This window comes from Neomonachus schauinslandi, chromosome 11 (assembly GCF_002201575.2).
Source record: "Neomonachus schauinslandi chromosome 11, ASM220157v2, whole genome shotgun sequence".
In the NCBI taxonomy this organism is placed as follows: Eukaryota; Metazoa; Chordata; class Mammalia; order Carnivora; family Phocidae; genus Neomonachus; species Neomonachus schauinslandi.
In genome coordinates, this window is record NC_058413.1 from 2,592,206 (window position 1) to 2,606,706 (window position 14,501).

The 14,501-nt window shown below is 55.3% G+C and overlaps 1 protein-coding gene across 1 annotated transcript in view; it reads left to right on the top strand.

The window, feature by feature from the left end:
- Positions 1 to 1,505: 1,505 nt before the first annotated feature.
- LOC110576215 (actin-like) overlaps positions 1,506 to 14,501 on the top strand; it is a 55,734-nt gene continuing 42,738 nt past the window's right edge. The window contains exons 1-5 of the mRNA XM_044919541.1: positions 1,506 to 1,511; positions 3,323 to 3,480; positions 5,670 to 5,724; positions 7,164 to 7,292; positions 10,572 to 10,682. Coding sequence (XP_044775476.1) covers positions 1,506 to 1,511; positions 3,323 to 3,480; positions 5,670 to 5,724; positions 7,164 to 7,292; positions 10,572 to 10,682 — 459 coding nt within the window. The remainder of the gene's footprint in view (positions 1,512 to 3,322; positions 3,481 to 5,669; positions 5,725 to 7,163; positions 7,293 to 10,571; positions 10,683 to 14,501) is intronic.

Sequence of the window (14,501 nt, forward strand, 5' to 3'; positions counted from 1 at the left end):
ACCTTTATTTAAGGAAATGCAGGGCTCATTCACTTGAACGGCTGGACTCTCCTGCTGGGCCTGGGGTCAGGATACGGGGTCAAGAGCACGTCCTCCCCAATGCCTGAGCTGAAGGTGGACCCCCTCTGGCAGCTCCGCATACTCCCTGGGGGACCGCATGAAACATCCCACCCTAGGAAACTGGCTTGTGGGGATTGTGGTTTAGAAATTTAATGTGCAGGGCGCCTGGGTGGCTCAGTTGGTTAAGCAACTGCCTTCGGCTCAGGTCATGATCCCGGAGTCCCTGGGATCGAGTCCCACATCGGGCTCCCTGCTCAGTGAGGAGCCTGCTTCTCCCTCTGACCTTCTCCCCTCTAATGCTGTTTCTCGCTCGCTCGCTCTCTAATAAATAAATAAAATCTTTAAAAAAAAAAAAGAAATTTAATGTGCAATAGCTTTAGGTGGCATATTGATTTCCGGATCACAACTGATTACGTAATGATAGTTGTTATTGTTGGTTGAACAAGTCCTGTGGACCAGGCGTGGTGCTCGCTTAACTCAACACCCGTGAGGTGTGTGTCACTGTCCATGTGTGCCAGACAGAAAACCGAGCTCACCAGTAAATGCTCACGGGTTTAGCCCAACGCGGTCCCACGCGACCAGAGCACCTGTGTGCTTGTGACTGGGCCCACTCTCAGTTCAGCACGCCTCTCCTGGTTAAGTGAGCTCTGCAGGCATGTGCACTGACTCTGGCCCTCGCCGGAACATCATCGGCTCCCCGGCCACCGCTAGGCTCAGCTGGTCATGCCGAGGAGATCCACATTCATCTGGGTCTCACTTTTAATTTGCAAGTGTTGAAACCCCAAGAAGGGACTTGCAGAGATCACAGCGCCAGATCCCAGCCTGCCATCAGCTCCCTCCCGCAACGTGTTGCGGGGCACCTGGGGCCTCTCCGATCCCACAGGCCCACAGGTGCCTCACCCCCCACGCCATTTACCTGAGTTATGTTTGGACTTAGGATTGAGTGGCTTAGCCACTCGAGGGTGAGCAACAGTTCATCAAGAAGAGTAAAACAAAATAAATTTAAAGGAAAAAGGAAGGAAGCGAGGGAGGGAAGGGAGAAGGGAGGGATGCCACCCCCAGGAATGCATGCGTTGGAGCCTCTCTGCTGAGCCTTGTGTGTGCAGAGCTGAAATCTTCGAAAGTTAAAAGAAAATGTCCAATTGAATGAAAAAGGAGCGTGTTCGTTCCAACAGTATATAACAAGTGATGGGAAGAGAAATAAGGCAGAATGAAGGGATTAATAGTGACCATTCTGGAAAGCCCTCTCTGGGCTGGGGGCCACGTCTCAGCCGCAGCTTGAGGATGAGAAGGGCCCAGAAAGACGGGGATGCAGCCCCTTTCTCACAGCAGTGAGGGCCCTTTCTGTTAGTGTCCTGTGGCCGCAGTAAGAAATTGCCACACGCTGGGGGGCTCAAAACAGCAAGAGTGCACTCTGTCCCGGTCCCGGGGGCTGGCAGTCCGAGATGAAGGTGAGGGCAGGGCTGGTTACCTCTGGGGGCGGAAGGAAAATCTGCTCCAGGTTTCTCTCCCAGCTTCTGGCTGTTGTCAGCAATTTTGGGTGTGCCCGGACTCCTGAACACATCACTCCAGTCTCTGCTCTGTCTCCACATGACCTTCGCCTATCTGTGTCCAATTTCTTCCTCTTAAAAAAGACCCCAGTCACTGGATGAGGGCCTGCCCTTACGCATGACCTCCTTTTAACACCTGTAAGGACCTTATTTCCAAAGGTGCCGGGAGTCAGGACGTCAACATGCCTTCTCTTGGGGGGACACTAACCCACAACATTCCTCATGGGCCCTTTCCCTCCGCAGCCACCCCACACTTGAATACCGTTGCTGCCATGGGTTTTGGAGAGGTCAAGCACCCCGTCCCAAGCCACCAGCCTCCGGCTCCCCTGTGGCGTGTGACCGACGAGCGCCTGGTGGACAGCGTGGGCGGGGCCAGCTGCTCGTACCGTGCTCATGCTGGTGCGACCTCGGGGTCCCGTGGAAAGGGGAGGCCAGTCTGCCAGGGCCGGAGCGTTCCCCAGGCGGGCATGGTTAAATCATAGTAGGCTGGCGTGGGGCTCTGCACTCACAGAACGCATCCACGTGGTACCCGGTGACTCCGGAATGCGGAAAATGTTGAGGAAAAAGTCCAATATGAAACCACAGATAAAACGTCTCCTCTGTAATAGGCGTAACGTGTGTGCATGGTGAGAAAAAAAAAAAAACAACAACAAATATGTTTCTGCTATAATTGGGAACTCCTTGAGAGAGGATCCAGGATCTGGCCCCAAGCCTGAAGTCGTGTCTACGAGAACAGCCAGTCACACCCCATGAAGTCTCCACTGCCCCTGGAATCCTGGCCATGCAGCTGTCCTCAGAGCACGGGAGAGAAGGTGACCTCTGTGTGGTTCGTAAGGACTGCAAGGGCAAATACCCTGCGTTCACAATGGCCATCTGCGATTCGTAGGGTCTGGGGAGCGCTTTATCTCACCCCAGAGTGTGCTCTATTTTCCATGATGAATATATGTATACAGACGTTCTCTACCCGAAAAGTAATGAAAACTGCCTTAAAGGGACGAAAACATTTGTGATGATAAAGATTTCGTTAAAATGCAATATTCAAAAGAGAAAATGGATTGGTTTATTCTGAGGGTAATTCATTTTTTTAAAAAAATCATATATAATAGATCTGCACTAATTTTCAAAATATAACAAGGCAGCTGTAGGTGGTGGGGCTGTGGGTGATCGTGACTTTCTTCTCTGTATTTTCTCATGTTTTCCAAACCTGCAGAGACATAAAGGAGATGTCTGGAAGCAAAGGGAGGGGAGGGATGAGGGTCACCCCAGGGCCAGGAGGCCAGCAGGGTCTCCGGGAGAGGTGGGATTTAAGGGGGGCACAGGGGGAGCCCGACAGTGACCACCAGGGCCACCGGCTGCTCCCGGGGTCTCCCTGTCCAAAGCCTCTGGCTCAGTGAATGGGAAAGAGGACCCCCCGTGAAGCAAGCCACGGGCCGCGCCAGAAACCAGTAGAGGCCGAGTCCTAGCAGGAGCATTTTCGCCCAGGAGCTGGCCCCCCAGGCCCGCCCTCTCCAGGCAGCCATGCACACACGGTCATGGAAACCTGCCCTCGGCACCCAAACAGTGCTCGACCCTGGCACACCCACCCCCTCTAGGTTCGGGGAGCCACCTGCACTGCCTTGAGCGCTGAGCCCGTGTCCCCGCCCGGCACGGCCCCTGGCCCTCGCTCGAGCACCTCGCAGATGGCATGAATAACCATGTTGTGTCTCCTGCAGCCCGTCCGGGTCACGCACGACACGATGAACGTGCCCCTCGTCTGTGACTACGGCTCGGGCTTCAGCAAGGTGGGCTTTTCGGGCACAGAGGCCCCCCTGGCCACGTTCCCCACCATCCTCGGGAAGCTTCGGCATGACGTGAGTGGCTTCGACCTCGGGTGTGCACAGAGCTGCTGTGGGCGTGGGCGTCCCGGTGTCCTTCTGAGGCCCCCCGCTCCGTTCTCTGGGGGGTGTCCCCAGGAGGGGGATTGCTGGCTCATATGGCAATTTGGTGTCTAAGAAATTCAGATTTTTGTGTCCAGATGTTAGGGTAACTCACTCTTCTAGAAAGCCTGTGCAGACTACACTACGTCTGCAGGCCAGATGCTGCGCTCCTCCTCTGGGCCTTCCTTGAGGGCGGCAGATAGGACTGGCTCCAGCTCCCCTGGCCAGACCCGCATGGCCTTTGCAAGGTGGTGGCCCGCCTCCTTCCTGGGGGCCCTACCACGCCCCCGCGCCTCTTCCAGCCGAAGCAGCTGTGAGGCCCTCAGCTCACATGAGGATGGGAACTCGTTGAGCTGACATGAGCCTGGCGGCCCCACGAGGTAGATCCCACAATGGCCCTTGCCCCTGAAGAGGAAGCGACAGCTCGAGAGGCGACTCACGCATATCCCTGTGTGAGCGTGCCATAGAGGCAGGACCTGCTGAGTTCAAGGCCCCGGTGCGGAGTCACTGTCCTTGGGGAGTTTACCCATCCATGACAGGGAGCGGCATGGTCACGTGGAGAACCCCAAATATCACGGGGCCGCAGGGGGCCTACGCCTGCGCCCTGCATCACTGGGAGCAAATTAATGGCAGCATTTCTAATCATGCAGCTCGGGTTAAGACGGACATTCCGACCTGTGACATGTTGGGAGGCCGAAAGCAAGCATCCCTGCCCCTCTCCAAGTGGGTAACAGCAGGTGCCTGCCCCCTGGCTAGCTGACGGGCCTGTTCCTTTGAGATAGCAGAGCTTAGTGCTGAAGAGTGGGTCATCCAAACACCGGCCCTGCCTCAGCACTCGGGTGACTTTGGGCAAGTTGCCTCTAGAGCTCAGTTTCCTCTTGCACGTAACGGGGTTAACGAAAGCGTACGTGCCATGTTTGGCCGTCGCTTAAGTGAGGTGGCGATGGAGACGATGCTGAGGGTGGTGACCACGATGAGTGTGAGTGTCCTGGGATGGCCGTAACGGGTGACCGCGGGCTGATGGCTTAAAACAACAGAAACTTATTCTGTCCCAGTTCTAGAGGCCGGAAGTCCTCAATCCAGGTGTGGGCAGGGCCTGTGGCGCTGGTGGGAGGGTCCTCCCTGCTCCTCCAGCTGCTGGGGGCTCCTGGTGCCCCTGGGCTCGTGGCCATGTCCCCTGCAGCTTCTGCTTGTCCTCCATGCGGTCCCTCCTCTTCCGATCTCTGTCCCCACTCTTACAAGGACACTTGTCACTGGATTTAACCCCCCTCCCCCCAATAATCCAGGATCTTCTTGTCTCAATATCTTTAAATTCTTTAAATTAACCACATCTGCAAAGACCTTATTTCCAAACACAGTCACCTCCACAAAGGTTCCAGGGGTTGGATGTGGACACAACTTTTGGGGGCCACCCTTCAGCCCACTATAGCTGGGTTCTGCCTGTTGTCCATAGGCCCCAACTTTGTCTGGCTCTGTGACTCTTGGGCTGGGACACCCCCATCAACTGCTCCCCGACAGATGCCTCGAATCTGGGGCACTAGGGGCAGATTGGGAGGTAGGAGGAGGAGGCAGGTCTTCCTTGCTGGGTTCTTGCCCTGTTCACATCTGTGGGCAGTGCCAAGGGTCTGCAGGCTCCCCATCCTCCCCACCCTCCCACACCGTCCACGCAGCACCCTCCTCCAGGTCCGTGCGGCCTCCTCTGAGCTCTCCCTGCTGCCCCTTGTTCTCCACCCCGCGATCCTGGGGTCCTACTCTCTGGGCACCTCAGTGTTCCCTGCTGGCTCGTTCAGACTCCCCACATTGTGTAACCAAAGCCCCACATTCGGTCCCTCTGTTTGAAATCCTTGGCATGGCATATCTTGTCCCGAGAGAGTGGTAATTTGTCCTATAAGGCAAAAGCTAGATGTTGCACCACGGGGACATTCCATGGCCCCAGGGGAGGAAAAAATCCCTGTTAACTGTACAAGGAGTGGGAAGCAGGATTATATATGAAATAGATCACACACATGATAAAGCATAAAATCACAGTGAGAAAGATCAAATTCCTCACCAGAATAGAAACGGGGACCACAATGAATGTCCAGTGCAGAAAATGACCCTCCTGAACCTCAGCACATGGGGTTTTCTGGCTTTGGGTCCCTAGAGCCCCTCGGCCGCCGCCCTCCCAGGCCTTGGGGCCGGCCCCTGGGCAGCAGGAGGTAAGTTTCCGTCTCTAAGAGGAGTCCGCACCTGACAGGATGCTCCGCGTGGACTCCCAAGCTCCACGGCCCCTCCCGTGCGCTTTGGTCTGGCGGCAGGCTGGCCACAGGACCCCTCGTGGGAGGCCCTGTGGCCGCAGAGAGGCAGGCCCGCAGTCCGTCGAGAGCCCGGTCCATCCCGGCAGGGCGACGCTCTTCCTCCCCGCCCCGCGGGCCTCCCTTGTCCCCCACCCTCACACACGAGGATTTGGCTGAGCAGGACAATGTCAGAAGCAGGGCAGCATGGACGGTCCTTGGCATCAGCCTGTCCTTTCAGGTTATGAAATGCATTCCCATCGGCGTCCTCCTTGACTCGTTCCCCTGGCAGCACCGTCGTGGGGAACGCGGGACGGAAGACGTCATTCCCATCGGACAGAGAGGAGACAGAGCTCAGCAGAGACGGGCAGCTTGCCCTGGGTTTCCTGGCTCGTGCTTCTCCCCCAGTCCAAAGCCCTCTGCCTAAAAGACAAACGCCCACCACGTAGCGCTCTGTGCACGTGAGCTGTGGCGGCCTCGAGAATGGGCGCTTCTCTGAAATCCATTGCACCATGACAGCTGGGCTCAATTGCAGCCCGACGCCAAGGCCATACTTCCTACAGACAGCTCTTCGCCAATGAATGAGCCCAGCAGGGACACCCCGACAGACCCATTTCTGGGAAACGTGGGGCTCCTTTCATGAGTGACTGGTTAAAGTCCCCAGCAGCCATGCCGACCTGCACAGCATGCTAGGACACCCCCCGCCCTCTCTCCTGTGCCCAGGCTCGGACCTGCACGCCATCCTGCTGTCCATCCCAGCCCCGTCAGCCTCCCTCCCCATTTCCTTCACACAGGTGTATTCCCTGATACGATCCACACACTTTTCATCCTGGGTTGGTGTCGGCTTCTTGGTAGACACAGACTTACACGCGGCCCAACCGTTGAATCCCCTCTGAATGACGGAATAAATGGTTTCCTGGGCTGTGAAAGTAGCCCATTCTTTAGGAAGATGGACCCCAGGTCCATCTTCCTAAAGAATCACAAATTCAATTAACCTGTAGACCCTCCTCCGGCCGATTTTCCAGAGCACATGGAGAAGCTGGTGCCCCTCCCGACCCCTTCCCTTCCTCCACCGCCTCTCTGTCTCTTTCTTGCCCTCAGGTGACTCATCTGCAAAGTGGACAAAGCCAGTGTCCTCGGGAGCTCTCTTACCTTGCAGATCATTCACTCAAACCTCTTAGCAGCATCTTGAAATCGGGTACAAGCTTGAGGAGGCCATCTCTGCCAGTGGCGCTGTGACCTGAAATTGTCCCCCAGCGGCACATCACGGCTCCTGGTCCCTGCTCACCATGCACTAATGCATGGGAGCCGAGTGGAGGGGAGTCACTCTTGAGAGCAGATCTGTCCTGGCCTGTGTCTTTCAGAATCCGTTGGTGGGGATGCAAGAAGAAGACTGGTTCATCGGAGACGAGGCTCAGAAAAAGCGAGGGGAGCTTAACCTGCAATATCCCATCTCCCGGGCAACCATCACTAACTGGGACAGCATGGAGAAGGTAGGCTCAGGTTTTGCTGGGGCGGGGGGTGGGTATGGGAACGTGCTCACAGGGCGTTCAGTGGCGTACCTGCTGGCCAGGCACCTGGGGAGGGAGGTGCCCCAGCCTCCAGGGCTCTCTGGGTGTCTCTTAGCTCTCGGTCCCTATAGACACCATGTCTCGTTCCTAACCACATGGGTTGTGGAGTCAGACACCTGAGCCTGAATCCTGTCTTTATGACTTATTATCTGTGTCATTTTGGACAAGTAACCTGCCTCCCTGGCCCTCTGTTTCCTTATCTGTAAGAAAGGGTTCTAATTTTTCCTTGCACGTCGCACTGGTGTGAGGATTAAAGGAATGGTGGACAAAAAGTCCCTACTCAGCTCCACCCTTAGGTTGGCCATTTAAAAACAGCAACAACAACAGAAAATGACAAGTGTTGGCCTTGGGACCTCGTGCACGGCTGGCAGGAACGTAAAATGGCGCAGCCGCTGGGGAACACAGCATGGTGGTTCCTCAAAAGGTTAAAGAACTGAAAAGAAGAACAGGAAGAGAGATCTGCACACCCATGTTCAGTGCGGTATTGTTCGCAAGATATGGAAACAAGCAAGGTGCCCATCAGCAGATGGATGGGTAAGCAAAACATGCCGTATACATATGGTTGACTATCACTCAGCCTTGAAAAGGAAGGACATTCAGACACCAGCGACAACATGACTGGACCTTGAGGACAGGATGCTCCGTGAAATAAGCCAGACCCAAAAAAGGACAAACACTGTACGATTCCACCCTTAGCTGGCAGATTCATAGAAACAGAAATTGGACGGTGGGTGCTGGGGGAGTGGGAATGGGAGTTAGTGTTTACGGGGGACAGAGTTCTAGTTGAGGGCAATAAAAAAATTTCTGGAGATGGGTAGGTGGTGATGGTTGCACAGCAATGTGAATGCACTTAATGCCACTGAAGGGTATGCTTTTTAAAAAGGTTAAATTGATCAATTTTATGGTATATATATTTTACTGTAAGAATAAAATTCTTTAGTCCAGCACAGTACGGATGTAATGAATGTGGCTATTTGGACCACTCTGTCTTAGTAATGTTTTTTTTTTTAAGATTTTATTTATTTGACAGAGAGAGACACAGTGAGAGAGGAAACACAAGCAGGGGGAGTGGGAGAGGGAGCAGCAGGCCTCCTGCAGAGCAGGGAGCCCGATGTGGGGCTCGATCCCAGCCATGGCCTGAGCCAAAGGCAGATGCCTAATGACTGAGCCACCCAGGCGCCCCTGTCTTAGTAATTGAAGGTTCTGATCAGGTCCTCCATATATGGTTGGAGCTTGCATGCTGCCTAGGAAGATGGATTAATTATCGGTGCCGCATAACGAACCACTCCAAAACTTAGAGGCTTAAAACACCGACGGCCACAGTTTTTGTGGGTCAGGCATTTGGGAGAGGCTCAGCTGGGTGGTTCTGGCTTAAGGGTCTCTTGTGAGGCAGCAGTCAGTCGGCTGGGGCCGTACCATCTGAAGGCTCGACCGGGACTGGAGGAGACATTTCCAAGGCAGCGCTCTGTGTGGCCAGGAAGGTGGTGCTTCTTGGGGACTTTCTGCGGGGCCATTCGGATGTCCTCACGGCATGGTGGTTAGCCCCCCCCAGAGTGAACAATCAAGGGGGCCAACATGAAGGCTGCAACAGCTTTATGATGCAGCCTTGAAAGCCACATGCCCTCACTTTTGCCATACTCTGTAGGTTGCATGATCCAGTCCTGGTTCAGTGTGGGAAAGGTCTGCCCTGGGCATGGATGCCAGGAGGTGTGCGTCCCTGGGGGCAATCTTAGAGGGTGGTTGTGGGAGTGTCCCTCACAGACACTCTTCCTATCTGCACAGCTGAGGTGTCGGCTCTGGGTCTGGCTGTAGCCCTCCATTAATGTGTTGCAGGGGATGCAGAAACTGAAGCAGTGTAGACAGGTCTCTGGAATGTGTAGCCCACCAGCTTGCCAGACCCGGCTACCTCCTAGGCTGTGGCTTCCACCCTCCCCTTACCTCCCCTGTCCAGTCACTGAGCCCTAGTGGAACTGACTTCCAGTGTGTCTTTGGCTGGTTCCAGCTCTTGATTCAGTTCTTGCACAGATACCAGGATCATTGCAACAATCCTCCCCCTTGGTGCCTGCCCTCCTACCTCGCCCTTCCAGTTCACCCCCACATGGCCTGCTGAGTGCCTCTCCTACATCTGATCATGCCACTTCCCTGCTCCTGTCCATCAGTGGCTGGACATCCAGCCACGAGCCCACCTGGCTGGCTTTTGCCGTTCGCTGGGCGCCATGTTGCTTTGTGCTTCCGTGGTTTTGTACCAGTGCCCCCTTTCCTGAGACGCTTCCTCCACTGAGCTTCCCCCAGGGAGTGTGTCCCTCACTTTTGTTTTCAGTTCTCCATGGAGCCTCCCTCCCCAGAGGCAGGCAGGACCTTTATCCAGAGTAAGTAACCATTGCTTCTTGAGCACGTACTGTGCACCAAGCACTCTGCTGGGTGCTGTGGCCTGAACTTTGTCCCCCGATTTCCTACGTTGGAGCCCTGACCCCCAGCACCTCACAATGTGACCGTATTTGGAGATGGGGTCTTAAAAGACGCAATTAAAGTAAAACGAGGTCACTAGGATTGGATCTTATATGATCTGACTGGGGTCCTTATAAGAAAAGGACATCAGGACCCAGACACGCACGCAGGGACGACCCCATGAGGACACAGGGAGAGCACGGCCGTCCACACAAAAGGAGACAGGCCTTGGGAGGACCCAGCCTGGCTGACGTCCTGTCTCCGGGGCTGGGAGACAATAAATCCTATAATTTAAGCCACTCATGGTGGCCACAGGAAACAAATACACTAGGCTTTCTACAAATGTCGTATTTGGTCCTCGATGATGTCCTCATGATCCTCTAGGAGGAAGGGAACATTCTCCATTTTACAGATGAGGAAACAGCTCATAAAGTCAAGTCACTTGTTTGGCACACACCTGGTGCCAAGCTCCCTGCTGTCCTGTCTCGGGGCTCATGTCCACCCCCCATCAGACGAGGACTATGCCTCATGCATCTTCGTTTGCTCCCCTCCCTGACTCAAGGCTGGTACACAAATGGAGGATCTGTGTCCTGTCTGCAGCCACACTGTCTTTCCTGCTGTGAATCACATAGTGAATCACACAGTTGCATCTGCTACTGCACAAGCCACTTTGCGGTGTAGACAGGATCAGTCCCCCTTGCAGGAGATCGGCCGTGGCTCACGGTGTCACCGTATCGCCCTCTCTTACCACAGATTTGGCATCACTCCTTCTACCAGGCACTCCGCATCGCCCCAGAGCAGCATCCTCTGATGGTGACTGAACCGCCTTTAAACACAACATCCAACAAAGAGAAGATGTCACAGGTAAGGGGCCAGGTGGTGGGCGATAGGGTCGGGGAACGAGCATGGGGAGGGCGGCTGCTCTGGCCTCCTCTTGAGCCTTGGGGATGCCCTCAGGGCTTCACCTCTTTGCTGAGCGAGATGCAGACACAGCAGAGATCTGTCCCCTTTGATGTTAGCGGCGAGCATCATGGCCACCACGGAAGAGCACACCAAGGGGTCAGCCTGGGGCGAGGTTTTTAATGCGGCTTATTCAGTTAGACCTGACAGCCGGGCTATGGGCAGGGCAGTTCAAGTCCCTGTGCACAGATGAAGACATGGGAGTGTCTAGGAGGAGAAGTAGTTGGGCTAAAGTCACAGGGCAGGTGGCTGGGAGGCCGACTGGGTCCTCAAGACCTGACCCCACAGACTCATCCTTAGTCCTGCTACATGTGGGGCCTGCTTGGAAGTCCAACCCTGACTCGAGAGCTCCCAACTTCCCCCTGGACCTGCCCCCCAGGAAGGAGTTGGTGGTGAGTGCGGATCAGATTGACCAGGTTGAACTGGATGAAACTGGTTCTCAGAGGCCATTAAGGACAGAGTGGTGGAGAAAAGAGCGTGTCCCCCAGTAGGCTGCAGAGTCTTCCTTAGGGCTGGAGGGGGTCCAGGTGGGGAGGGGGCTGCAGGGGCTGCCGCTGGCTGTCCAGGTTCCAGTTATAACGAATGAGGACATCCATGAACTAATTAAGCAAGCAGCAAGGTTCTACCACCTGGCCCAGAGCCCCTGGAGCCCAGTGGCGTCTCTTGCAGTGAGCAGTGACCCAAAGGGCAAGCCAGCAGCCCGCACTACCACCTGCACGAGGAGGAGGCCTGCTCCGTGGCCCAGAAACTGAGCACCAGCAATCAGAGAACAGGTGTGAGCTGTGCTTCATTTAAAACAAAGCCCTGAGGGGGCCGATGACTCTTCCTCTGCACATGGACAGGGAGATCACAGAAGTGGGCCACAGCTGGGCTCTACGCGGACAGGGGCACAAAGCCCACGGCCTTGAAATGGCAGGTATCCTGTCTGAAAACAGCATGTGCCCGTCAGGGACCCATTGAGCTGGGGAGACAAGAGAGAAGCGGGTCGTCCTCCACTCGAGGGGAATGTGCCACTCCCAAAGTGTCTTAGGGTTCTCCAGAGAATCAGAACAATGGGACGGACACACACACACACACACACACACACACACACACACACACACACAGAAGGAGATCTGCTTTAAGGAATTGGTTCATGTGATTATGGGGACTGACAAGTCCCAGGATCTGCAGGGTGGGTCAGCAGCCTGGAACCTTTTGTTCTAACCAGATCTTCCTTCAACTGATTGGACAAGGCCCACCCACCCTGGGAAGGGTAATGGGCATTACTCAATCTATCCATTTAAATGTTACTACTACCCAAAAGCACCCTCATAGACACCCTCAGAATGATGATTGCCCAAATGTCTGGGATCCCCATGCCCCAGTCAAATTGACACCTAAAATTAACCCTCACACAAAATATCACACCAGTCACACAGCCTGTCTCCAGCACTTCCCCACTTCTCCTGGGCCCACTGCCTGCCTGCCTTTCTGCCCCGGCTCTCTCTGAATTCACCCCCTAACTACATCGAGATCCCAGCAGGAAAACAAAGGGACCCTCACGTCGGGCAATTCTGATGAGACTTTATTGAAGAGCTTACAATACGAAGGTGAACCTGTTTTAAAACAGCTATAGGAGAAGGTGCAGAGCTCTGGGCCAGTAATGGGGAGCTGTTGCCCCCTAAACTTGGCAGAGCACGGGTGGTTCGCAGCCCTGAGAGGGCCTCTGCCAGGAGCTGTGGCCTTGGAGGGACCCACAGGGAGGGAGCAGGGGCATCCCATCTCCCGCCTCCCTCAGACCTCCTTCCAGGGTCCCCGTGGGTCGAACCCTGTGGGTCGCCCAGGGAAGGGGAGCCTCTGGCTACAGGCCAGCACAGAGAGTGGTCGAGAAAGGTGGAAGCTTCTGCAGGAGATGGAAGGCAGCCTTCTGGAAGCTGGAACAGACTGAGAAGTGCAGGGCGGACTTCTCCCAGAATAAGTCTGTGCGTTAGCAGGATGTCTGGGGCCGGGTCCCAGCAGAGAAGCCAGTGGGGGGAGCAGCCCAGGGTGCAGCGAGGAGCCGGATTCTGGCCCTGGCTCTCCCAGCATGTGTGACCTTGGGTGGATTCCTTGTCCTCGTGGTATCTTAATTTCCCTCTCAGAAGGATGATAATGGTCCCATGCTGGGAGGTGTCACGGAAATGAGATGAGTCAATGCCATAAAGTGCGGGTCACCTTGCTTAGCGCCTGATGAGCATTCAGTAAATGCTGCCTCAGTGTTCTCATCTGTAAGGTGGGAGTTTGGCCGCAGGATCCCTGAAGACCCTTCCAAGCTCTGTGACCTCTGGCCTCATGGCAGGCCAGGGGAGCAGAGGTTGGTTTTTGTTTTTGTGTTTTTAGGGGGTGGGGTCTCTAGTTGGATCACAAAAGCTGTTCTCCCACCTGGAGTCCATGTCCCGCGTCCTCCACCAGGATGCAAATTCCAGGGGCACCAGAGAGTGACGCAGACTCACAGACACTGCCGCGCCCACCCCTCTGTCCTTCGAGGAGGTGCCTGCATCCAGGCACCTGGCTGTCCACATGTCACATTGCAAATGCACGTCTGGGTGGTCTCAGCTTGGGGACTGGTGCAAATAGGCGTGAACTGGTATTCACATGAACACGTGTTTTTTCTTCTCTTGGGTAAATCCCCAAGCCCCCACCGATGGCTGCCCCTAGACACATGCGTTGTGACCCTCAAGGCGAGTCACACACTCAGGGGTGGACCCAGCTCTGTGCAATATTGTTGTCTAAAATGCTGTCTTCACTGGGTTTTGATGTCTTTGCTAGAGGCCAGTCGGTTCACTTCTTGAGCAGCCCACACCCCAGCCTCTGCCCTTAGGGTCCCGTCCCACTCCAGGGCCATGGTACACCAGCCCTACTTGCCCCAGAACTGGGTACCAAACAAGGGACAGCCCCAGGCCTGGGAGCCAATCCACAGGGATCCCTCCAAACCCAGCTAACCACCCCACTGGCCATCCATAAGATGCCCCCAACAGCTCCAGCTGGCTGTCACCCTGTCCCCAGGTACAACCCTCCGGTGGCCCCGTCTGGCAGGCTTAGAGCTGTACCTGACACAGTTTGCCATTCAGTTGTCCGAGGGACTGTGTGTTGGTCCCCCCATCAAAAGAAGCTTGAAGTCTTGTAGACCCCAGTGTCACCATCTTGCAGAAGAATCATTCCCTCGCTCAGCCACCTTCATGGGGGCCGTGCCGGGCCTCCCACCCCTGCCACCTGACAACGCTCCCTAACATTCTTGTCCGCTGGTCTCCCGTGTGGACGAGGTGCGGACAATGTCCATACCTCGGCGGGGGGGCGCCATGGGCACCAAAACAAGGACGTGTCTCCCCTGTCTGCGCCTTCCGGCCTGTGTACAGTCAGTACGTAGGATAGTGTTCTTGACCAAGCCATGTCTGGACGAAGTGTCTGGCATGCAGTAACACATAGTAACTGATAGCTTTCGTGGTTTGTATCATAAAACAAGTAAATCATCCCAAGTCCAAGTGTCGGGATTCGTGTAAAGTCTGCCTATCCTCCGAGAGCAGAAAGAACAAAAGCGTGGAGAAGACAATGCTGGTTTCACAGAGGCATTGGGAGTTCGGCATCATCCCCATCGTGGTAACATGGTGGCCCAGAAGATGATGCGATCCCCTCAGTCCTGTGACAGTCTGTTAGGTCTGCCCCGTGAGGTCCCTGGGAAGGATGCGAGCCTGCATTACAGGC